The sequence below is a fragment of the Hyaena hyaena genome, unplaced genomic scaffold (genome assembly GCF_003009895.1).
Source record: "Hyaena hyaena isolate Hyena2069 unplaced genomic scaffold, ASM300989v1 scaffold_160, whole genome shotgun sequence".
NCBI lineage: Eukaryota > Metazoa > Chordata > Mammalia > Carnivora > Hyaenidae > Hyaena > Hyaena hyaena.
Genome location: NW_024080793.1, coordinates 1,264,873 through 1,290,686, shown reverse-complemented (window position 1 = coordinate 1,290,686; position 25,814 = coordinate 1,264,873). Strand labels below are relative to the sequence as shown.

Genomic DNA, 25,814 nt, shown 5'->3' with positions numbered 1-25,814 from the left:
CAGCAGAAGGGATAGAGCAGCATGATTGTTGTGTTCGGGGGAGGGGTGTCGTTTGGGGGTGACAAGACCTCTTCCAAGGTGCAACAGAAGAGTGGGGGCCCATGTGGGGCTCTCCAGCCAGGGTCCTGTGGCAGTGACATCACAGGTCTGTGGTGTCCAAGCCATCATTGGTGTAGGAGGGCCCCTCCTGCTGTCCACCTGAGCTCATCTTCCTTCCTGACAGCACCACACTCAGGGGCTCTGTGTCTGGCTCCGTCGGACTGTGTAGGGGCTCCTTCTGTGGGGAGAAGGAGGCAAGGTGTGAAAGCAGACACAAGATGGGGTGATTTCCTCAGTCCTTAGTGGAGTGGGTGTGGCTTCAAGCCAGGACAGATGGCTCCTTTACAGGGGCCCCACCCGTTCCTGTTAGGGCCTCAGTTTACTGGCTGTGTCCCAGACGTGGCCACAGCCATTCATGGTGCAGATGCATTCACGTGAAGGGGTGGGCCTGAGGGGGGTCTACTCTGGCCTTTGCACCGATCCACGGACACAGGAGCACTTTAATGTTCTTCCCAGACCTGATGTCCGCTTCCTGCCACCTTCATCTCAAGGCAGGCACTGTGCTGGGTACAGTCCATCCATGACCTAAGTACCCACAGGAACCCCCTGAGGGAGGGATCATGTACCCCACTTTAGAGATGGCTGAGACTCAGAGGGATCGCATGGCCAGGAAGAGGCTGAGCAAGGTTGGGATCACTGGTTGTGCTGGCTCTAAAGCCCGTCCATTGCTGCCTCTGGTCCTTCTGCCACCCTCACAGGGACACAGCCCACCCAGGGTCCCACCTGCAGTTCATGATGGCACACAGTCTCTAATTGAACCAACTCATCTATTGAACAAGTGATGGCACTGCTGATTATTTGAGCCTACCTTCTCTCCTTTACTCAATTATGATTTCCTCCGGATTTCTTCCCCGCACCCTGCCAGCTCTCATATAAAGGGTATAAACAGGGAACCAGATTTTTTAGCACTTGCTTCATGCCAGGTGGTTTTTTATACCCACTCAAACTTCATCCTCACAAAGTCCTGCATGATTAGTGTTCTGATCCCCATTTATAGATGAGAAAACTGAGAGCTAGAAGGAAGTCACCCACCCAGAGTCACAGTGAATGAGTAGAAGAGCGAGGCTTGGACCCCATTCCATAGCCATGGGGCTTCCCAGGGCCTGGTGCATGGACATGTCCATGTCATCAGCAGGTCCTTCAGCTGTGTCCTGAACCCCACCCCTTCAGAGAAGGACCCCAAGTCAGAAGCCCCGGGCACCAACTCACTGCCCATCTTGCCTTGATTTCTCGCGTGTCCTTTTCCAGGTCCACAGAGTTGTCATCCAGGGAATTGAGGCTGTGGGGGAGATGATGGGGCTCAGATAGCAGCCCCAATCCTCCCTGTCTGTGGCCAAAAACCACCATCGCTCCACCAGCCTCATGACCATCACCTCCACCACCATCACCATGACGACCGTCTCCATATCCACTATCATCACCTCCACAACCACCACCAACACCACCTGCACCATCACCTCCACCGCCTCTACCGCCATCACCACTACCACCAAATGGCCTGGCTGTGTGGGCCACTGCTCACCTCATGTGGTCTAGGTCGCTGGAGGAGGACAGGGACTCAAAGTTCAGATCCGTGGTGGGGAGGTTCAGCATAGGGTTGGCCCTGGATAGAAAGCCCGTTTAAGCAGCTGTGGGCCTCAGACACCGCATGGGGCCTCTTACCCACCCTTTGATCCTCCGCTCACCGCTCAGTGGTGTACATGTTAGTCCCAGGGATGGCAGAGGCTGAGGGCATCACCCCTGCTGCTGTCCTCCGGGCCTCTTTGGCAGCCTTCATAGCCTGAAGCTTCCGGTGGTAGCTGTGGAGAACCAAGAGGAGGTGGGGCACTACTTTCCCTGCACACTCACCGTGTGCCTAGTGCAGGCTCTGAGAGTGTGACTTCACAACGGCCCTGGCAGGTGAGACTGGTGGCTCCATTTACAGAGGGTACAAGTAGGAGCCAGAGACAGGATACGATTTGCCAAAGGCCACAGCTGGCCAGTGGCAAGACCTGGAGTCAAATCCAGAGGTGGCTGCTGACTCCAAATATATTGGAAAGGGAAAAAGAAGCAGCACTTATTAGATGGATAGTGTATGCCAGACGTCCCACTGGTTGCAAGACGCATACTGCTTCCTCGTGCACTTTGAGGAATCTAGTGTTGTGCTCATTCTGCAGATGAGGAAACTGAGCCTTAGGGAGGGAGAGATGACCTGTCCAAGTTGTCACAGCAGGTCTCTGGGGATTAAATATAGATATGCCAGATGCCTGAACCCAAGCTCTTTCTACCCACCATACGACTTCGATGCTGGGAAAGGTGGAGTTGAAGACGGAAGGGATGATGGGAGCAATACCTCTTGCGGGTGCACACAAGGACCACCGACATGATCACGATGACCAGCACCAGGGCCACTCCCAATCCTATGATGACGCTGCTGAGCAGGTTTGGCAGGTCTGACTCCTGACTCTCCTGGGAGCCCTGGAAAAGAAACGTGCGGGGGGTTGGGGGTTGACATTCCCCTCCCAATGCCCCCATCACCTCCACCACACTGACACTCACCAGCACCACCAGCCCCAGCTGCAGCAGCCGCATCAGTGAGTCCTGGTCATTCCGGATCATCCTGGCCACAGAGTCCCACTCAGGCCCAGGGACATTGGCATCCCCCAGGCTTCCTGCTCACCCTCCTGCCCGCCCCAAGGGCAGCCCCACTCACACACTCAGCTCATCAAGTGTCAGGGCGGACCCATTCGAGAAGACAAAATAGGCATCGAGGTAGGAACGGCCCCGGGCCCTGGAATGGAGCAGGGGTGAAAAGTAAAGAACCCAGAACCACCCAGCAGGCCCCTCTTGCTGCTGCTTCTTGTCCTCACTCCAACCACTGGGATTATGAGCACTCACCGAGCCGTGGATTCTATGTCCTGAATGCTCACAACGTAGATAGTAGTCCTGGTGGCCTGAGCAAGCACCCTACAAGGAAGCAGATGTCACAGAGGCATGGGGTAGGGGCTTTGGCACAGGCCTGTGGCCAGTGAAATTAGGAATTGTGCTAATTAGAAAGGGGTACCTTCTCTGGACAGCTTCATTGGCTAAGCAGGTAACGCCTCTGTGCAAATCAGACAAGGCAGCCCCTTCCTCTGGGGCTGGGTTTATGACTTAGCAGGCAGAATGCCCTTGTGCAGTGCACAGGCTTCACAACTGTACATGGCATCCCTATTTAGACCTCTCTCTACCCAGCCAACCCTAGGCTTCTAGGAACATTGAGAAAGGAAGTGCAGGTACTGGATCAAAGACAGAGACAAACTCAAGGGCAGGCCAGGGACAGAATTGACATACATCCCATCTAGGTCCTTTCAGGGACCAGACTCCCAGGCCTTGTTCTTACCCACAGCCCCCTCTGGGTGCCCCAGACCTACGCTGTAATCTCTTTTATGTTAGCGCCCACTTCCTCCTTGTTCATGGAGAACTGCAGCCTCACACGGTAACTCTGGTCCACAGTGAAAAGCTAAAGAAGGAAGGCATGGGGAAGATGAGGCACAAGGGATCTGGGAGCATGCAGGGGGTACTGGGGACTAGAGACAGGGCCAAACACTCACATTCAGGGTGATACGGGCTTCCTGAGCAGGATCCACAGGAGGTCTGTCCTGGGCCTGGACTGTCACTTGGTAGGTACCTCGGAGACTGGAATCAAGGTTGGTCACCAGCCTATTGAAGATGGAAGAGCACAGCTCAGTCTTGGAACCCAACTGAAGTTCTCTGGAACCTACTGATATACCTGCCAGGATGGGGAACTCATTGTCTTGAGACACCCCCCCTTGGCTACCCCCCCCATCCAGGGGCTGCCCACAGTTACTCAATGTTGCCAATGAACACGTTGGCCTCCACTGAGGTGGAGACCCGGAAGAAGCCCTGGAAAGGGGTCGTGGTCCCATCCTTGGCGATGAAATCCACTTGGACGATGGAGAACAGGATGGCCCCATTGTCCCCTGAGTCATTATCTTTGGCCTGGGAGAAAGAGTGGGCAAAACCTGGGGGCCAGGCCAGGCACCCCTCGCCCCCACCCCCAGCAGGAATCAGCAGCTAAGATGTCCTGGAAGGCTGGTCCCATTATCTCCATCAGCCTTCTCCAGACCACCTCAACTAAGCAAGCATTTTAAGCAATGTGCTTGCTCTGCAAATCCAGGTTTGGACAAGTCCCTGCTTCTGGCCCCATAACTCAACAGGTCACTGCCCCAAGCCCTTCTCATGTGGAAATCCTGCCCTGCTTTCCCCCACCCACTGCCACACACACACACACACACACACACACACACACACACAGGGACACTGAAATTTCCTGAGCGCCTACTGTGTGCCAGGCATCTTCCCTTAGATCCCTCATTTCAGTATTCACTGACGTTAGGGATACAAATTCCCCTAATAGGCCATGGAAGTGGGGGTGCTCACATTTCTGTGAGGTAAGGGCACAAACGTTTTTATTCATTCCACTGCCTTTTAGAGAAAAATATACTAACATACAGAGCCATGAGTCTACTGTTCAGAATGAGGCCAAAATTGGTGTTTACGTTGCAAAAAAGAGCCAATTTAAAGAAAACCATTCAAAGTTATGGCCAGACTCGTGACGTTGGAATGCAATTGCCTGAAGATTTGAAGACTCTTTGAGGCTTGAATTGAAAGAGTTCTCCCTGGAGAGGGAGAATCACTGTCCCCATTTTGTGAGAAGAAACCGGAGCTCTGAGAGAGATGTTGTGCTGTGGAAGGCCCAGCTCTAAGCAGGGAAGGCCAGACCCATCTTCTCCAACACCTATGCGCTTTCCATGGCGCAGGGACCGGCGCAGGCATGCCACTCATCTCTTAACCCCCAGAGGTGGCTGCTAGGAACTGCCTGCTTCTTGTCCAGGAGGGAAGCTGAGCTCCAGGAAGGCAGACAGCTCCCCAGGTCCAGCCCTGGTCCCCAGGGCTGTGTGGGAGGCCTCACCCTCCCGCGAGGCGTGGCCAGCACCCTCTAACACACACAGCCATGCCCAACACCATAAAACACTGAAACTGAAAGCATTTTTATAATTTTACTCTGAAAATCACTTATCTACAAGGAGCCCATTTAATTTACAGTTGCTATGATTTCTCTGTATTACTCAAAATTCTGGTGTAGTGAAAAAAAAAATCTAGCCTGCAAATGGTTTTTATGGTCGTGAAATTTTTATAAAAACCAAATAACAATTAATGGCGTTTAATCATATCAATCAGGCGAGTGTTCATTTCCGTGCTGGAGTTTTCTTTTCATGTGCTGCAGCCAACAACTTTCCTTTCTAGTGTTAAAGCATTCGGCGGGCGGGGGGTTGGGGAGTTCAGGCAGCTGAACCGCCTGAAGGCTTTGGTTCTGTGTCTCCCGGAGCTAAGGAGATGGGCAAAGGCAGGAGCCAAGGACTTACCTGGACAGAAGCCACCTGCTGGTTGGGCACCACAAGTTCTGGGATGATAACTACAAATGTGGACAAGAAAGGGTCAGTGGAGTCGGGCCCGTGCCCACCTGCCTGAGGTGCTGACTCACTCCCCCAAACTTTCTTTCAATGTCTTTACCACTGGAAACCCCCATTATGATGGCCTCCGACCCATTAGTTAGCAGCTCATCCACGGGAAACTGAGGCCCGGAGAGGGAGGGACAGGCCCAGGGTCAGATATGAGTTGGGGCAGAGCTGGAGTGAAAACTCAGGTCTCCCCTCCTTATGAAACCCTGGGAAAGAGGTAGGTTTGGAGGCCTGTCTTTCTTTCTAAGGGCCCCCTTGGGGCCTGAGGAGGGTCTGTGGGAGCTGCCCAAAGGCAATTCTGGCAGAGTATGGAGGGAAAAGGTGGCTGCTTACCGAAAGTCTTATTGTCAGGCAGAAAATAGGGTGCATTGTCATTCGTGTCCTCTATGGTGATGGAGAGGCTTCCTGGAGGAACAAGGTTGGCTGGTTCTGGTCTCTAGGCAAAGGCCTGACCCAGAAGGCCTGGGCCTCAGCCACGCTCCCCACTGTCTCCCTCCCATACATCTCCCATGCTCAGCCCCTCCCCTGCTCCTGACCTGGGCTGCACTCTGGCCTTTGTGTCTCCTCCCCATATCTTAGAGAGGGTAAGCAAGTTGTGGAAGGTCATCCAGCACGAGCATCGGGCCAGGACTGAGCCAAACCTGGGTATGTCCCGCCTGACCCCAACATTGTCCTGATACTTGCTAGGTGGGTAAGTTAGGTTATTGAGCTGGCCACTGTGTGTCTCAGTTTCCTCATCTATAAAATCAGCTAGGGATCACCTACCCCACGGGTTGTGTGGGAGTAACATAGGCAAATGCTTCTAAGGGGCTTGGCATAGCTCTTGGCTGTAGTAAGGTCTCAAAGTATGCTCGCTGTTGATGTGGTTATTATTGCTAGCATAATCAAAGGTGGGGTACGCGCACTCTGGAGCCTGTTCCTTCCTTTACACTGCCTCACAGAATAATAGCATTAATTAACTGCTTGCCCTGTGCCAGGCACTGCACGAAACACTTTACACGCATGTTCTGTTTTAATCTGTACAGCCAACCTACTACCCAAGTCCACTTGACAGATGGGTAGACTGAGGCTTAAGGAGGTGTCACAACCTTCCCAGGGACACAGCTGATAAAGGCTGGAGCTAGAACTCAAACCCTGACCTTTTAGGTCCCGGCCCACGGCCCCCATGCCGCAGCCCACCAGGCCACCTCACCATTGTCACTGTAGGCCAGGAAACGGAGGTCTGTTGTGAGGTCACAGGCCCGCACGACTAGTGTGACCAGGTCACAAGTCTCATAGTCAATGACCTCACTCTGACTGATGAACACAGAGCCGTTGGCCAGCACTGAGAACCAGCCACGGCACAGGCTGCCCACGCTGACCCCGGCCTTGGTGCAGATGACGTTCACAAGCTGTACCTCCAGCTGGGCCATGGTGTCCACATCGTGGGCGACCACCTGAGCCACCAGGCCGTGCTGCGACCCATTCTCAGCCACATGGATGCCCCGGAGCGAGGCTGGGTCCAGAGTGGGCCGTTCATCGTTCACGTCCTCCACAGCCACAACGACTTGTGCTGTGGCCTCTCTCCCCTGCGGGTCTGGGTTCTCGGCACTCACTGTCAGGTTGAAGGAGGCCTGTGCCTCGTAGTCCAGACTCACATCCGAGGGCAGCCAGAGGCGGCCCTCTGCCCACCCAGCCCCCAGCTTGGAGCCTTGGAGCACGAAGTTGTTGGCACCACCCCCTGACAGACTGAAGCTGATGCGGTTGTTGGCTTCCGTCTGATCTGCATCCCAGGCCTTCAGCATGCCCACCAGCTCTCCTGTGGGTGAGAGCAGAGTTCATAGGGACCCTCACCTCCCTCAGCTGCACCCTGGGAGGGGTCGGATGCCTCACTGGGCCCCAGCCCCAGTGCCTGGCCTGACCCAGGAAGGACTTACCTGGGTCCCTCTCTTTCACCGAGAAGAAATAGATGGACTGGTTGAAGATGGGCAGATTGTCATTGATGTCCTGTGGGGAGAGGTAGTTCTGAGCCCAGGGACCTCAGGAGCACCCAGTCCAGCCTCACCAGAGCCCATGTGAGAAGTCAGTGCTTCCTCTGACCCAAGGCACAGATTGTCTGTCACTGTCTCCTCCGAGATCACTGTCCGCTTTGCAGATGAGAAAAGGGCCTTTAAGATGACGGAACTTGCCTAGGGTGCACACGTGGGGCTCACGGCTCTGTCACAAGACCTCTGAAGTCAGTTATGCAATTTCAGGGAGCCCCACCTCCCTCTCGTTTCTCTGACCACAGCTCAGAGCCATCTTAGGCCCTGCTTTCCAGAAGGGTGGCCGAGGACCCCCACAGTGTCCCTGCTGGCCTAGTTCGACTCCCCATCCCCTGGATCTATTTGTGCTGGCACTAACACCGTTTCCACAGAGGCCCTGCGGCCCAAGCTTTCCCTTGTCACGTCTTTTCTCCTGTCCCTCCTGCCCTCAGCTGACCCCAGGACACTCGCTCCTGTGCTCAGGCAGAGCTGAGTTCAGGGCTTAGATCTGGTCCTGCCCCCAGGTGCCCACTGTTGCTGTTCTCACCTTCTTTCTCTGGCCCTCACCACTCACACCTCCAGAGGCTGCCACCTCTACCTGCTGCTTCTTCCTGAACACTGGTGTGCGCTGAGGGGGTGCCCTTGGCTTTTTCAGCCCTTCCCCGGGGTGGCCCACAAGTGTCTGCTTTTGCTTTCAGCTTTTTCTAAATAATGGTTCAGCGTCTTTGAGAACAAAGCCATCTCCCCTTAATTAGACGTATTTTCTGGTGGCGATTTCCCAGAATGGCATCACCGGCTCCATGCACATGGCTAGCTGCGTCTGAAGTCACAGGGATGGCTAAGAGCACAGCTCTGAGTCAAACCCAGCTCCACCTCTGCTTCCCGCATGACTTTGACTTCTCTGGGCCTCAGTGTCTTCTTTCTGCGAGGTGGGCCGTAGTCCCCATTCTAGGGGCTGTTATGAGGGCTAGTTCATGAGTGTGAAAGGACCGACTGGCTCAGTTAATACAATTCTGCTTTCTTCCTTCTTCACGGCCTACTTCACCCCAAGGACAGCTGAATAAGCTGGCAAGTCCTAATTTGGCTTCTGTTCCTCCATTTTCCCTGAGGTCTCACTCTGGCCCTTGTGGAAAAGCAGTGCATCCCAGCCCACAGGAACCCAGGGCTGCTCTGTGGGATGGTGCGGGCTGTGCACTGCACAGACCTAGGGGGCGCCAAACACATCATGGACATTGTCGAGGTGCACGTTTGTCACAATACTTTTCTAGAGGAAAGTGCCCTGTGGGGTGGTGGCGGCCTTAGAACCAGACAGACTGGGTTCGAAACCCGATTCTGCGACCCTAGGCAAGCTACGTAACCTCTGTGCCTCCGTTTCTTGGTCAACAAAATGGTAATAACCATCCCTACATTGCAGGGGCAGGTGTGAAGTAAACCCTGTAAATGCTGATTTTCATCCCTTCTGTTTACCCTTGAACGGTGGTGAGGAGATAGGAGAGTTTCAGGCAGAACTTTGTGAATGATAATTAGAGCCAATACAGTAAGTAGTTCCTGCCTTATCTGCGGGAGAAACGTTCCAAGAGCCTCAGGGATGCCTGAAACCACAGGCCTATTATGTATATGTTCTTTCCTAAACGTACATACCTATGATAGGGTTTAATATATAAATTAGGCACAGAGAGAGATCAACAACAATATAATAGATAATAAAATAGAACAGTTATAACAAAATACTGTGATAACAGAGAACGCAAATGTGGTCTCTTTCTCACTCTCACAATATGCTTTTGTTCTGTACTCATCTTTCTTCCTGTGATGCTGGGAGATGATAAAATGCCCATGGATGGCATGAAGTGACGTGGATGACGTGGATGATGTGGGCACAGTGATGTAGCGTTAGGTTGCTACTGACCTTCTGACGATATGACCTGTCAGAAAGGGGATCATCTGTTTTGGGGACACTATTGACTGCGGGTAACTGGAACTGAGGAAAGGGAACCGTGGAGAAGAGGGGCCGACTGTATTCACTGAGTACCTTCCTTGGGTCAGGCACTCTTCAAAGCCCTTTCCATTTGCTAACTCACTTTATGTTGTTTTTATCACCATTTTACAGATGAGGAACTTGAAGGCACAGGGAGTCTGAGTGATTGCCTAAGGCCACACAACTGAGCCAGAATTCTAACCCAGGCAGCCTGGTTCCAGAACTCTCTTGCTCACCATGCTGCAAAGGGCGCACAAATGTGACTCACGTTGGAGGGGTGGGGGTGCTGGCCATATGCTGTGAGCTCCCCAACACAGGGCCCACCCAGGCACCCCTCCCACGGCCAAGCCAGGCCTTACCTCCACGTTGATAGTGATATTGACTTCAGTGCTGAGGACAGGCACACCACGGTCAGCCACAAGTACGGTCAGCACAATTCGGCCCCCCAGGGAAGGCTCAATGGCCTCTCGGTCCAGGGGCCTCAGGTTTCTGAGGATCCCTTTATCAGGATCCACTGAGAAGTTGTGGCTGTAGGGGCCAGGCAGCAGGCTGAAATGCAGATGGCTGTTGTTGGTGTCTGGCTGGTCGCTGTCGTGAGCCTGTGTGGAAAACCAGTATTGGAGCATCAGCTCTCAGATGCCCCCCGGCCCCTCTGCAGCCTGGCCTCCCCCTCCAGCACTGGCGCACAAGAGCAATAATTGGGCCTCAAGCCAGTGAGATGCTGGCCAATCTCTCAGCCTCAGTCTCCCATCAGAGGGTCAGATCAACAGCTTGCAAGAGTTCTGAGGTTTTAAGCTGCTGATGTCAATTGTTTCTCCCACAAATCTTTACTGCATACCTACCATGTGCCCGGCCCTGCTCTAGGCACTGGGCCAGCACAGAGCCTCACGGAGCTGAAATCCAAGTGGAGAAGGGGCCTGAGGGGGTATGTTATAGCTATTCAAAACCCAAAAACAGGGGCGCCTGGGTGGCTCAGTAGGTTGAGCGTCCAACTTCAGCTCAGGTCATGATCTCACAGTCTGTGAGTTCAAGCCCTGCGTCGGGCTCTGTGGTGACAGCTAGCTCAGAGCCTGGAGCCTGTTTCAGATTCTGTGTCTCCCTCTCTCTCTGCCCCTCCCCCACTTACACTCTCTCTCTCTCTCTCTCTCTCAAAAATAAACATTAAAAATTTTAAAAAAGAAATTAAAAAAACACACAAGTATAAAATAAGTGTGAAGTCGCACAAGATTCTGATTTTCCCACAATGACTACTTCAGTGCTGTGTTTTTTTTCAAACCGTTGATTCTTCACCCAATCTGCGTGTGTATGTGTGCATGTTCCTGTCCTGTCAGGGTCCCGAACATGTGCTTGGTTTGCCTCAGGGGTGATTCATCATGGAGGATGCAGCAAGTTCCTTCAGGCCTTTGCATATGCCTTCGCCTCACCCTGAATGCCATCTACACCTCTCCAGGTGACTCCAGGCCAGGCTGGTGATTGCCCTGGGCTTCCACATCCCCTGTGCTATCTTTAGCACAGCATGAGTGACAGCCTTGGGCGACTCTCTGGCACCCTCCCCCTAACTGAGAGTCACCTGCAGAAGTATGATGGATTCACTGGAGAGGACCTGGGGCCCAGCAAAGGAGCTCTGAATCCAGAGCTGGGCTACTGACTTGGAAGGAAGTCTTCCTCCTTGCCATTCCTCTACCTTCAGCTCTTTTATCTCAGTTCCACTGGGACCTTGGTTATTAAATGCCTCCTGTACGGGCAGCCAGAGAGGTTTTTTCCAGAAGCCTGACCCTGTCTGTTCACCCCTCCGCACTTTTAATTTCAGACAGTTAATTCACCAAGCGCCTCTCGGGGCTCACGCTGGGCACTGTGGTTACAGCAGCAGATCTGGAATGCTCCCGCCCCAAGGAGCTCACAGAGCAGAGTGCGAAGTTAACAGGGAAGAAGAAAAGGCTCGAGTTTCAGGACAGAGAGATCTGAGCTCTGGCTCCGGGGCTGCCACTTACTGGCTGTGCAAGCTCCAGAAAGTCACTCAACTTCTCTGAGCCTCATTTTTCTCCTTCTGTGAAATGGGCACCATTACAGCATGTGCTTCCCAAGTCAGTCAAGACACCAGATGTGGGAATGTGTCCTGGAAACCACACTGTCCCCAAAATAGGAAAGTGCTCTGTTGCCACACGATTGTCATTCTGAGGACCTGGTTTCTTTCCTGCTTCTTGCAAGACCCCCTTTCAGATGACTCAGGAGAGATGCTTGTCTCTGATGTTTCTTTGGAGCCAACGGTGGGTTTTTATCTCATAGAGTCTGTGAACCTGGCCACTGATATTTCCTTTTTTGCACTGGCCATCAGGAAGCTCAGAACTGAATTTTCAGCCCACTCCTAGCAATTGTGTGGCTCTGGGTTCTAACGTTAACTTTGTGCTTATTAGCAATACCATTCTTATTTTCTCTTTTTCCTTATTTCTCCCATTTTTTTACCTTGCTTTTAACCAAAGTCACCTCAAATCCTTTTTGGAATAAAACAGGGGCTGAAATTAAAAAGAGTAATATGTTTTTAAGGGTTTGCTCTATGCTAGGCTTTGTGCCGAGCACTTAAAAAAAATCTTTTTTAATGTTTTTATTTATTTCTGAGAGAGAGAGAGAGAGAGACATACAACGTGAGCAAGGGAGGGTCAGAGAAAGAGGGAGGCACAGAATCTAAAACAGTCTCCAGGCTCTGAGCTAGCTGTCAGCACAGAGCCCGACACAGGGCTCAAACCCACGAATCAGAACCCACGAACCACGAGATTATGACCTGAGCCAAAGTCGGACGCTTAACTGACTGAGCCACCCAGGCACCCCATGCTGAGCACTTTCAATGCGTTATCTCGTTATTCTCTAGCGACTGCGATTGTCTTCACTTTCCAAAGAGAAGGCAGAGGCCCAGAGAGACTGATGAACTTTCTCAAGATCACAGAGGAGAGCCCAGATTCCAACTCAGGGCTGGCACGACTACAGAGCCAGGCTGGGTCCCTCGCCCCTGTCCCATCCACCAGGTCTGGGCCATTCGCACCTGGATGGGCACAGAGACGTTGCCCTCCTCCTCCTGGACGAAGATGTTGTAGGAGCCGCTGACCACGGGCGGGTTGTCATTGACATCCAGCACGGTGACGAGCAGTGTGGTGGAGGTCGACAGGTTCCCGCCGTCTGTGGCCTGCAGCGTGAGGTAGTACACTGCCTGCTTCTCACGGTCCAGCAGCTCACTCTTCCTCACTGTCATTGTCCCTGAGACTGGATCCACCTCAAAGATGTCTGCCCTGTGCAGGGTGGCCAGAGTGAGCAAACAAAAATATAGGATGCCCACTTAAATTTGGATTTAAGATAAGCGATGACAAATATTTTAGTATGTCCCATGCAATATTTGCAATCCACTTATAATAAACAAATTATTTGTTGTTTATCTGAAATTGAAATGTACTGGGCGTCCTATATTTTACCCACCTACTCTAGTCCCACTGTAAGGCAGAGAGGTGGGCCCGGGCCCCCTATCTGCCTGCCCCTCGCCCACGCTGGGACCTTACCCATTCCCTGGCAGTAGGCTGTAGGTGATGCGGCCCCCTTCACCCGTGTCAGGGTCGAAGGCCTGTGAGCAGAGAGATGGACAATGGGACACCGTTTGGAAATGATGTCACTCCCTGTCAGCTGTGCGATTGATGGGGACAGGGTTGTTCTGCTTCTTGACACAAAGGGAGAATCCCCAGCACACTTAGATTCACAAATAGACACCCCACACACTTGTGCACACTGGCTGGGACCTGATGACATCAGGTGATACGGAGACACGGGCAGGGTCACAGTCCCCAGGTCTGCCCTCCTCCATGTCTCTCCTAGCCCAGCCCACTCAGGTCCCCGTCACTCACATGGATGCTGTTGGTGACCACAGTGCCGTCTGGGCTGTTCTCCAAGACACTGAGGTTGTACGAGCTGTGGGTGAATGTGGGCCTATGGTCATTAATATCTCTAATGTGGATGGTCACCAGGGCAGCAGAGGAGTTCCCACTGACTGACTCAGTGGCCAGGACCTGAGGACAGGGAAGAGGTAGCAGCACTGGGGCCAGAGTGCCCACGGACCGCACTCCCTGGTGCCCAGAGCACCCCTCACCTGCACCAGCATCACTGTCTTCCTCTCATAGTCCACCAAGGCGGGAGCTCTCACAAGCACCTGCACGTCCACTGAGCCCGCCGCCCGCTCAGGGGAGACACTGAAGGCTTCAGCATCAGGGCCCCTCGTGGACAGCAGGAAGGTGCCATTGCTGCCCTGTGGAGATGGGCATATAGTATAGCAGAGACCCCACCTCCTGCAACGCGCCAACCTGCATCTTGCCTGTAATCCCTGTCCATAGGCTCCTGCCTCAGGAAGCCCAGCCTTCTGAATTCCCATTGAAGGGGTGGGGGGAGGGGAGGGACTCTCAAAACACTGCGGCAAGAGGGTCTCTGGGGAAGCTGGGTTGTACACTCTCTGCAAATGTGAGCTCATAGGAAGAAGACATCTCCAGGTGCCTTGGCGCCTGCCTAGGGCTGGAGAGACAGAGCCTGGACACACTCCCCTCACTCCCAGGAGACATTACTGAGTCTTCCTTACCAGCCCCTACTCAACATGCTCCACCACCCATACGAACACCAAATACCAGCAATGCCCAGCATCACCCCATTACCCACATCACCCTCCAGTCTACATCCCACCCCCACCCCACTCAACACCAGCCACCAACTCAACATGTCTGTCCACCTACCTCTACCCAGTACCATCCCCCCTCCACATTTTTTACCAACTCAATATCACCAAATCCTACCAAACACCATCCATAGGCGTTCATTGCTCAATTCCACCCCACTCAATATCAACCTCCACTTAAGAATACTGTCTGACTTAGCACTCACTCAGACCACTCTGTGCTCAACACCGCCACATCCCCCAATATCCAGTACGACCCCAACACCCCTCAGCTTCACCAAGCACTCATCACCACCCCCTTCTCAACACCACCAAAAACTATACTCCATTCAACATTACCTAGTAGCTGGTACTAAACTCCATTCAATGCTGCCTTTCTTTTTGCCACCACCTAGCATTGCCCTGAGCACATAACTACCCATCAGCATAACATAACCCACATTTCCAAGTAACACTCAATAACTCCAATCCTCTACCACTGTCCATGGTCAGCACCACCATCACCCACCACTCACCTCCCCACCTTATACCTTAGTACTGTGTTCTCTGGGTCACCCCCCACCTCCCTCCCCCAGCCGTCTCCCACCATCAACCTCACCCAACCACCCCTTGTCTGGGTGCACCTGCCTTGTCTGGGTCATACACCACCATGGTGAGGCCCTCGATGGGGATGCGGGTGGAGGCATGCTCGTCGATGTAGCCAGTGAAGTTGGCTCGGGCGTCTTGGGGGGTGAAGGTGCAGGCTGGGAGGCTGCAGTTGTAAAACTCGGGTTTGTGATCATTGACATCTGTCACCCTCAGTGTGACCCATATGCTCACCTTGGCCTCCTGCCCATAGATGTTGTGGTGCATCTCGGTGGCCTGAGAGCAGAGCAGAGGCCAAAGGGCAGCGATCAGAGAACAAATGCTGAGAGAGAGCAGAGATTCAAGGCCAGAAGCTGAGAGTTAGGGTGCAAAAGGGGCAGTAGACCCCTCACTCACCGTGACCTGCACCTTCACCTCTTCATCCTCCTCCAGCAGCTGCTCACGGTCCAGGGAACCACTGACCGTGATCACCCCATCTGGCCCGATGTCAAACAAGCCAGGCCTCGTGGAGTCTAGTGAAAGGCAGTAGGAGCTGCTGCTTCCAATGACTCTGGCAGAGCCTTCACCCCTCCCCCAGCCTGGGAACACCCCCATTCTCACTGGAAATGCTGTAGATCACCGGGTCATTGATGCCTTTGTCACCATCCACAGCCTCCACCTTTAGCACTGAGGTTCCCTGCACAGAGAACGACCTGGTTCAATGGCCCAGACCCTTTCCCTGCCTGCTGTGTCCACCCAGACCCCTCTTGGTCCTCTAACACACCCGGGGTGCATCCTCAGCCACAGAGGCTGAGTAAAACTCCCTGACAAATTGGGGGTCCAGGTCCGGCTCGTCGACCACAGAGATGGACAGGAAGACAGGCGAGGAGCACTGGGTGATGTTGCTGTTGTTGTATATGCCGCCTGAGTCCTATGGGGAGACAGGTCCCTGTGAGCCTGGGCCTCAGGTCATGGCATCCCTCCGTCTGTGCCCCCACTCACACAGGCCTTCAGCTCCAGCTGATAGAAGGCACTTTTGTTGTTGTAGCTGAGGCTGCCATTGAGGACGATGGAGCCATTGGGCAAGATCCTGAAGAGGTGCTGGCTGTCTCCAGTGCTAGGGATGACCTAAGACAGAGCACAGTCAGACCAGACTCCCCTCTGAGAGACCTGGGTTCAAATCCTAGCTCTGCTCTTGACCACCTCTGCCATCCTTACCAGGTCACATAACCTCTCCAAGCCTCAGTTTTCACCTCTGAAAATTAGCTCAGATATTTCATAAGTGGGTTGAGAGGAGGGTCAAATGAGATAAGGTATGTGCTAGGCACATCATAGGCACTCAGTTAACAGGAGCTATAGCTAGCAAACGTGTCTTCAGGAGAACTGGGGCCACGCCCCCTTGGACAAGACACTGTACCTCTCCAATCAGCCACCAGGTGGCTTGATATGAACTCAGCAAGGGCCCAGACAGTGTCCTGGGCAAGAGGGTGGGGAGGAAAGTCCTGTCCACAGCAGGCACCCCCCCCTTAGGTAGCTTGGCCAAGTGAGGTCCAGCAGGGGCCAGCGAAAGGTGTGGGAGCCAGGGCTAGGCCACCACAAAGACAGTGTCCTCACACCAACACTCAAGGTTCTTACAGGTTGTGTGGGAGATGCTGCCCCCTGGTGGCCCTGGGGAGCAGTGGGGCCCATACTCCCATGGGACTTGCCCACACTCACCTCTTCTATGGAGTACACCACAGCTCCTGCAGATCCCGTGTCCAGGTCCTTGGCCACCACAGAGAACACCAGGGAGCCGACTGGCAGGGTCTGTAATGAGGAACTCCAATCCATCCCCTCCATAACTGGACACTTACTTCCCCTCCCTGAGCTTCGGTGTCCCCAACTGTACCACAGGGATAATAACATATTCCAGAGCCTGAAACCCAGTGTTTCCTTTTCCTTCCCACCTAGGCTGGGCCCCTGGGACAACGAGGTTGGGGGGAAGGAGGGTGGAGGGAAGGTTACTCCCTCTTCCTCTCCCCAGCACCTTAGCTGGCTTCTGATTTGCAGAGCCCCTTAGGATAAGGATGAGCAATCAGTCAGCAACCCAGGATGTGTCACTCCCTGGGTCAAACATCCAATGGGCTCTCTGTAGCCTATAGCAGTACATTCCAAACAGCACCCTGCAAGGCTGAATGGTTCTTTGAGGAGGCCCTTGTCCCCTGTGACCTGTTCACACCTTCACTTTTTCCACAAAGTGGTCAAAGTGATTTTTGGAAAATCATGAATCAGACCACATCACTCTTGTGCTAAAAAAAAAAAAAAAATCTCTGTAACGGTTCCTCTATTCTGTCCAGAAAAAGGTCCAGACTGCCTCTGCAGCCCTCTGAGGTCAGGCCACTGCCCACCTCTCTGACCTTACCTTCTCCTCACCTACTACCCTCCACTCAAACCCACTTCCAGGCTATGCCTAAAACACTCTAAATTCATTCCCAGCTCAGAGCCTTAGGATCTGTGGTTCTCCTGCCTGGAACATCCTTTTCCTGGAGCATCCCATGGCTGGCTCCATCTTGCCATGCAGGTCTCTGCTCAGATGTCACCTACTCAGAGAAGCCTTTCCTGGGCACTCAACCCAAACCAGCCCCCTTCCTGGTCACTTTCTTTCACTTTGTCCTGTTTCATGCTCTTCATATAACTTAACAGTATCTAAAATAATCCTGCTTATTTAATGTTTCATTGATTATTATCGGTACTCTTCATTAGAATGTGAGCTACTGAAGGTGGTGACCAGATCTGTCTTATTTACCAGATATTCTCAGCACCAAGGACAGTGCCTGGTACATAGTAGGTGCCCCATCACAGTCTGCCAAATGGCTGCCTGGATTTCACTGGTCTTATGTCTGACCTAATATGGGGCCCTACACCTCATATATCTTCAAAGCCACGTGGTAATGAAGATCCAGGAGTGATGTTGTGTTTGCTGCTCAGAGACGTTTGGGGAACCTCCTCCCACTCAGGCAATTCAAGTGGGGCTGTCCTCCCTTGCTAGAAGTGAGGGCTCGTGTGCAAACCTTGCCAATCAGAGCATCCCATACCTCTATGTTGGTGGGCACATGACCCAAAATGAGCCAATGAGAATCAGCTCTGGGGTTTTGGCCAGCACCATGGAGAAAGAGACAGTCTATGTCCACGTTGCAAAGCCTAGAGCTGCAGAGAACACTTTTATCACCACAAGAGAGAATGGCCTTCTTGCCCAAAGATGGGGACAACAAGAGAAACAGAGCTGAGATGTGGAAAGAAATCTCTTCTTGATCACATGGTTTGAGTACCTGGATCCAACCATGCCTGAAGTTAGTGTACCTCAAAATTTTTCAGATACGTGAGAAAATCAATTCCTTTTTTAAAAGAAGTTTTGCTTTCATAACTGAAATAATTCTAATCCAGTCTGACTGATTGCAACATGTTACTGTCACTGTTGTTCATGGGGTTACATTCCCCTGAATTTGGTTCCTGCAGCTGCCCCTTCTGAGAGGGGCTTTTCCCTGATCCTGGACCCCCTGCTGGCTGTCTCTTGTTCTTTGCACTCCTAGAACTTCTGGGATGCCTGCATCATACACACACACACACACACAGACACACACACAGACACACACACATTAAGGCAGAGGTTACCTCACTGATGTCGGTGGAGAAGCCAGTATTCTGGAAAACGGGAGCGTTGTCATTTCTATCTTCCACGAACACCTGCATTTCCCTCTGCACCTGCAGGTAGGAAAGTCCAGGTAAGCCTGGAAAATGGGAGCACTTGAGAATTCAAAGGGAGAAGTGTCTGGGTTGGGAGTGCAAGTTGACTTCCCTTCTCAGGCAATTAGGTAATATTTGCGATAATCTTGTATTTGATACAACTTCAAACAACAGAAAAGTTGCAAGTATAGTACAACTAACTTCGAATACTCTTCATCCAGGTTCACCCATTGTTTGATTTCTCACTCTCCATGTGTTTACAGAACCATTTCAGAGTAAGTTACAGACATAATGAGGTCATTTTTAAAACATCTAAAATGTGCCTGTCCTGCTATAGGAATGTTCATTTTGGGGGCTCCTGGGTGGCTCCGTCGGTTAAGTGTCCAACTTCGGCTCAGGTCATGATCTCATGGTTCATGGCTTCGAGCCCCGCATCGCGCTCTGTGCTGACAGCTAGCTCAGAGCCTGGAGCCTGCCTCAGATTCTGTGTCTCCCTCTGTCTCTGACCCTCCCCTGTTCACACTGTCTCTCTCTCTCAGAAATAAAACACTAAAAGAATTTTTTTAAAAGGAATGTTCATTTTCTCTTGTTGGCCACAATTTAAAGCTGTGGACAAACCTAAGTGTCTATCAGAGGAGACCAGCTAATGCATTACGGTGTGTCCCCACACTGGAAAATAATGCAAGAAACGGGGAGCTTGTGAACAGACATGAGCAGCCATACATATACATGGCTCCTATAGGGTCACCCAAGGGACTTGAGCTTTAGTTGCAACTTTTGAGATGTTTACAAATATATCCAAGTCATTAAACTGATTTTTTTAGGGGCGCCTGGGTGGCTCAGTCGGTTAAGCGTCTGACTTCGGCTCGGGTCATGATCTCATCGTTTGTGGGTTCAAGCCCCGCGTCGTGCTCTGTGCTGACAGCTGACTCAGAGCCTGGAGCCTGTCTTCCAATTCTGTATCTCTCTCTCTGACCCTCCCCTGCTCGCGCTGTTTCTCTCTGGCTCTCAAAAATAAATAAAAAAACATTTTTAAAAAATTTTAATGATTTTTTTAATGGACAGAGTTTGGGGAGTATGTTATGAAGACAAAATCCTCCACATTCACAGACATGAGGCACAGTGGTATAAGTATGTTATTTAGAAATATGAGCACTGATACCAACCTGTTCAGCCAGGGAGTTGAAAGCGATGGCCTTAAAAGAGCTAAGGTAGGAAGTTATTTATCACTTGTCTTTTATTAACATTTATATTAATATAAATTGATATAATTCATGTTATACTTATAATATAAACAGCATATTTATATAATTGAAGTAAATTAATAATAATATTAAAATCTTGGTACTATTGTGTAACCCCAAATGGACAAGTATAATTTGGATGAAAATAAACACCAAATTCAGGTTTTGTTAACTAGGGCCCTCCCTGGTTGCTTGAGGTAGGGGACATGGTCAGGAGTGGGCTTCGGGCCCCCGTGCTCCGATCCCAGGACAACGATGCCCTCCCCTCCCCCCTTCCAACTCACGGGGCTGTTGTGATGGTCGCTCACGGAGATACTGATGGAGAACCAGAAGGATGCCTGCAGCAGGAGGAGAGGAGAGGCCCGAGGTAGGCCCCTGCTCAGGGTGGGAGCACAGGCAGGACCCCCGCCTCCCAACCCCCTCACGAGGCCTTCCCAGGCTGCTGCCCTTTACCTCATAGTCCAGAGGGCTGGCCAGCCTCACTTCACCAGTGGCTGGGGTGACAGTGAAGAAAGCGGGAAACTGGCCAATCCCATAGGTCAGAGTGTCCTGGTCCTGGTCCCGAGCTACCAACCAGAAGGCCACAGCGCCTGAAGGCAGGACAGAGAATGCCCACAGTCCATGGTCACCTCTTTCAGCGCTGGCCTAGCTGAGCTGGGCTAGGGGGCCTGTCTTCTCTGTGTGCAGAAATCTGGGACCTCCCAGCCGCTGGGGCTCTGGCCGCTGTGGTCATAAAGGTCAGGTTTGGCTATTGTACCCACTCTGTGGCCTTTTGATAACAGCATGCTGATTGCCTCTAGGGTAAGACCCCATCCGCACTGGGCCCGGCAGGGTGGGCTGCTATCCAGGCATCTTCTTTTCCCCTGGCCCTGGGATTGCCTCCCTGGAATTCGTTGAGAAAAGACCAAAGATGGCTGGAATGGTGGCACCTAGCTGCAGCAGCTGGGTGCACCCTAGCACAAGGACTGCTGGGGTCCCTCTGGAGGTGCCGGGCCTTCTCTAAGCCCTCCCTTCATCTGAGGCTTTGCCCAGAGCCTGCCAGAAACACCATCTGCTCAAATGAGTGTCTCCTGCTGGTCTCCCAGGAGCTCTGGCTCTTCCACTGGGGCATGTGTACTTCCAGAGGGCACATCCCTGGACAGAGCAGGGGCTTGCAGATAGTGGGGGGCTTGAACATCGCAAGTTCAAGGGGACCCACAAGAATATTTAATTTCAACTCTCCAGTCCAAAAGGAACTTTTACAGATCCATCAAACCCTGCTCCAGGGCCTCACCTCCTTTATCACATCCAACCTCTGCTCAGCCGCCTCCAGCGTCAAAACGTACTCCCTCCTCAGCCACCCTCTTCCACTGTCGGACAACTGTCCATAAGCAAGGGCTTTCTCCATGTCACCAAAATGTGTTTCCCTGTAGCCCCCACCCATAGGTCCCCAAAGGCCACAAGGTACAATGCCCCTGGGCCCATGCTGCTTATAGAGGACCCACAAGAATATTTAATTTCTATCATAGAATATAATTTTAATATCTGTTTCTAGAGTAAGGGGCTCACAAAGGCAAAAGTGCCGTGTGGCTCAGCGCCCAGCCTGAGGGCCTCCAGGAACCAGCCCTCCTTTTTGGCCTGTGACAGCTTTTCAGGGACAAGCTCATTTGCGTGCCTGGAGTCTGCTTTCCCAGCTTCTCCCACAACTTCTGGGACAGCTTGGTTACAGTCCCTCCCCACCAAAAGCTCCCTCTTGTGGCAGCGGTGAGTGTGACTTCCTGACTCATGCAGCAATCTCCTCCCTTCTCCCCAAACCTTCAGTAGAGGCTGGAGCTGGCTGGAGGGGACCAGGGACTGGCCAGGGAGAGGGAGGAAGGAGCGAGAGTTGAGCCTCAAGCTCCGAAACAGCCACACCAGGGGCCTCTGCAACCAGTGCGGGGACTCAAGCTGTTTTGTTTAGATGTTAAAGGCAGAGCATGGAGATCTTGAAGGCGTTTGGGTTGTAATATCTGCGACATTTGTTTGAAGGTATGTGTGTGTTTTATCTGTGACCAAACAGCTATGAAAATATATGTAAATATCACTCATGTCTGGACACCACTTCTCTGTTGTACAAGGAGCATTTATAAATATCCAATAGTTGGACCCCAGCCCAGCCCCGCCCTCCAGGGGACGTTGCGTCATCTCAGAGTGAAATGAGACTGCTACCTCCCTTTTCCTGGGCATTAAACCTTCACTAATATAACCCTAAATAAATCTTGCTGTCCTGGCAACCACACCCAAATACGTGTGGCCTTTGTGCCTGCAAATCCTTCCCCATCTTTCCCTTAGGCAGCTGAATCCCAGCGCAGATTCTGGGCTTCACTTTCTTTAATACAGTCTCTTGTGTTATGCGGTAGCTTTACGTATCTGAGATCCCAAATCTGATGCCACAACAAAGACTGTGGCTTGTCTCCCAGCAGTCACACCCCTCCTTTCCCTTGGAGTGAGAAAAGCCTGGATTTTGAGCTGGTTATAACGGCCAACCAGAGTAAAGACCTCATTTCCCAGGTTCCCTTGCAGCTAGGTTGGAGATGATGCTAAAGTCTGTGTGTGTGGAGTCTGGAGCCTGTCCTTATGAGAAAGGGCCAAACTCGCGTTGCCCCTTCCTCCTCTGGCTGACTGGAATAGAGTGAGGTGTGAGTCCTCTTGGGCCACGTGGCCGAGGGCCGCACCTGAGGGAAGGCAGAGTCTGGAGACGGAAGGAGGGTGCCTGACACCAGGAGCGTAGAGTAGGGAACAGCCTACTGTTCTGATAGAACAGAACCCCAGACAGCCCTGAACTTGTTGCTGTAGATGGCTAAATGAGAGAATTAAAAACATTGACCTTGTTTACACCTTGGCTCTTTGGGGTCTATAATGCACTGCTGAGCCTATATACCACTGAAAACAGTCATCTTTTGTTTCTGCTTCTCCAATCCACATCCTGCTGGGAATTTGGTATTCAGTTCCTACGGCTTCCTCCAAACCGGTATTTCCCAAATGCCATCCCCTCTTGTACACTGCCATGATCTTTACCACATCCAAATGTCTCATTATTTATGATCCTTCTTTTAATCCACTTATCATTTCATGTAAGTACATTTATTTTAAAAGCAAGCTTTAGATTGTGGCTGTAAATAGAAATCCGTTTCACTTGCCATAGATAGAAAGTAACTCTACAAACAAAAGCAATAAAAATAAAGCACACTTATTAACTTCTGGCAAGAAGCGTGTGAAAGGCTCTGAGCCTGAACTCACTCTCTGTTTAGGGGGTAAAAACAGGGAGTGGAGAGAGGTTAGCAAGCAGGAGAGGTGGAAGAGAAAGAATTGTCCCACGTGGACCCTTTCTCCTTGGGGAAATCAGAAACACCAGAAAGTGATGGGAAACAGGAGGAAAGTTCTCACGGGGTGTCTTGGTTACTTGATGTTGTGTGAGGGCCCTGACACAAAAGCTGAAGAGGAGAAAACAAATTTCTGAAACAGACGCCCATCAGGCCACCTTTGCCCCTTGACAAGCCATGTAGCTGCAAGGATGGGGAGCTGGCCCCTAAAGGAGGCCCTTGCACCCTCCCTGGGTAAGGGTTTGGCACAGTCTTCGCACAGGGATGGTTACTCACCCACTGGTAGGTCCTCGGGCAAGCTCACTCTCGTCATGTTTGACAAGAACACCGGGGCCACGTTGGCTGCCACTGTAGGAACATAGAGCACTGAACATCTGGAGGCCCTTGCATCTGACCCCCTCCTCCCCCCGTGGGAGCCCACACATCTCAGCCTTCAGCCCAGCTCACCCCCCAGGGCCCGTATTGCTCCCCAGGCCTCCCCAGGCAGCCAAGCATGCGGCTGGGTTGTAGGAGCTGGGAGTTTGCTGATGAGACGGTGCCCCTTCCTTCTGGAAGGTCCTGCCAAGGATCTCCAGCTTAGTGCTACTCTGACAAGGGGAGGGGAGCACTCACCGGACACCACGAGGGTAGGAAACAGGAGGCAGGACAGCCGCAGCCACGCCATCGTGTCTGGAAGGACATAGGAGAAGAGGTGTCAGGGAAGGGGCACCTGTACCCGTGTCTTCCTCCCTTTGGTGGACCCCCATCTGTCTGGCTCTGACCCAGGCTCACCCACCGCTACCACTCAGCAGTCTTCCTTCAGGGCCCCTATCACCTTCTGCCCAGTTTCCAGATGTTCCAGGGTGGGAGGAATGGGGTGGGGGGACCCAGAGGGGTGGGCAAGGTAGCTGAGCCTGGTCCAGAATTCCATTTTGAGAATGACTCTGAACTCAACTCCAGAATTCAGTGTCCACTGTGTAGCAGGTACTGCACTAAGCAAATTATATGTGTAATCTTGATATTCCTGCAGCTATGAGGTGGTTGAGAGAATAAGGGGCTTTCCTGAGGCCACACAGGGAATGTGTGCTCTGAACATGACAAAACTGTGCTCTGAACACAGGACTTTCGGGAGCACTTGGGTGGCTCAGTTGGTTAAGCGTCTAACTCTTGATCTCATCTCAGGTCATGATCCCAGGGTCAAGGGATTGAGCTCTGCTCAGCATGGAGGCTGCTTAATAAGATTTTCTCTCTCTCCCTCTGCCCCTCTTCCCTGCTCATGCTTGCGCGCGCGCTCTCTCGCTCTCTCTCTCTCAAAAAAAATAAAGTTAAAATTAAATAAAAATTGAACACAAGACTTTTGGTCTCCATAAGTCACTCCCTTAGCCACTACACTACCTGCCTATTTGAAGTATGTACGCTAATAGCAATCTTTAAAATCAGGTGCCTCAGGAGGGACTGTGACTTATCCAGGACAATCCAAAGACTCTATGGGTGGGCAGGGTCCTTTGTCCTACTTGCTGACACACTGAATAGCTGCCTTTTCAGCCTTTCCCAAAGTGTGATCTGTGGAACACTGCCCATGTAAGATACCCTACAGTAGGAGGGTTCTCTAGTCAAGTCAGTTTGGGAAGGATTCCAAACCTATGGGAGAACCAAGAGAAAAATGACTTCAATCTGTGGCTGATTCCGAAAGATGGGTCCCTCCCAAGGGGAGAGAAAGGGACAAGGGAGAGAGAATGGCTTCCAGAGCTGATCCCTGATAATACAACAGCATCAAAACCCGGAAGTCCTCTCCCTCATACCCCCCAGCCCTCCTCCCAAGTTCCCACCTCAGGGACACACCCATTTGCCCAGGTCACCCTTGATTCCCCTTTACTGGAGTGCCCCACACCAACCCATGGGGACCCCTGCATTTCTCTCCATCCCTCGGAGGCCACGCTCACAGGCTGCCTTGCCCCTTTGCCTGGCTCAGCTCTCCTCCAGGCCTCCCTCCCCTCAGTCTCTAATCCAGTTCGCTCAGATCAAGTAATCCTTCCTTGTCCCCCTGATGACCTCCCTCTGCTGTTCAAAAGCCTTCGATGGCTCCCCATTGCCTGAGTCCAAACTGCATACAAGGGCTTCCACAGACCATCCGTGCCTGAGTGCCATCTCCCATGCCTCACATGGCCACAGGTGCACCCCGCTTTCCCTCACTGCCGGGGAAACACGGGGGTATCAGGAGGATTGGTAATTTTAAATATCTGCTGACATTTCCTGAGCACATACTATGTGCTGGGCATTCTGGTTCATTCATTCATTCTTCTATAAATATTTATGGATGTCTACCGTCCACCATGAGCCATACCTTGTTCCCAGCACCAGGGAAATAATGGTGAACGAAAGAGTCTGCATGCTGCCTTTACCAAGCCCATGGCTCAGTAAATGAGACAGACCCTAAACAAGTAAACACAGCGCTATCTAACTGCTTGCTGCATCCCGTGCTATGAAGGAAGAGAATGTGACTAGTGCAGGAGCAGAAGGAGGGGGGACACTTTGGGTGCGATGGAGGTAAGCAGGGCTACACACTTTTTGACCCTTCTCCCAGAAAGAGATGAGGACTAGGTCTGCCCCTCCTTGAATCTGATACATTCATCATGTTTTTATTTTCTCTCTTTTATGAGGCGTTAACACCTCGGGGACC

At 52.1% G+C, this 25,814-nt stretch overlaps 1 protein-coding gene across 1 annotated transcript; it reads right to left on the bottom strand.

The window, feature by feature from the left end:
- Positions 1-5: 5 nt before the first annotated feature.
- CDHR2 (cadherin related family member 2) lies at positions 6-23,819 on the bottom strand. The gene is made up of 31 exons (XM_039239758.1): positions 23,768-23,819; positions 23,432-23,503; positions 20,268-20,404; positions 20,113-20,152; positions 18,499-18,599; positions 16,564-16,653; positions 15,850-15,975; positions 15,632-15,778; positions 15,469-15,544; positions 15,265-15,380; positions 14,911-15,144; positions 13,711-13,866; positions 13,469-13,630; positions 13,130-13,191; positions 12,622-12,865; positions 9,944-10,183; positions 7,520-7,589; positions 6,796-7,401; positions 5,937-6,008; positions 5,508-5,557; positions 3,929-4,080; positions 3,672-3,780; positions 3,492-3,580; positions 2,977-3,045; positions 2,792-2,869; positions 2,638-2,698; positions 2,432-2,556; positions 1,785-1,898; positions 1,622-1,702; positions 1,312-1,378; positions 6-271 (listed from the first exon to the last, which is right to left on the bottom strand). The coding sequence occupies exons 1-31, from the start codon at positions 23,817-23,819 to the stop codon at positions 140-142; spliced, it is 3,930 nt and encodes a 1,309-aa protein (XP_039095689.1). The 3' UTR covers positions 6-139.
- Positions 23,820-25,814: the final 1,995 nt, after the last annotated feature.

Coding starts and splice junctions, on each gene's coding strand:
- CDHR2 (XM_039239758.1), bottom strand. CDS start 23,819: ATGGCGTGGCTGCGGCTGTCCTGCCTCCTGTTTCCTACCCTCGTGGTG. Junction 3,581..3,671: donor AAGCCCGTATCACCCTGAAT/GTGAGTGTTTGG, acceptor TTCCTTCTTTAG/CTTTTCACTGTGGACCAGAG. Junction 1,703..1,784: donor AACATGTACACCACTGAGCG/GTGAGCGGAGGA, acceptor CTTTCTATCCAG/GGCCAACCCTATGCTGAACC.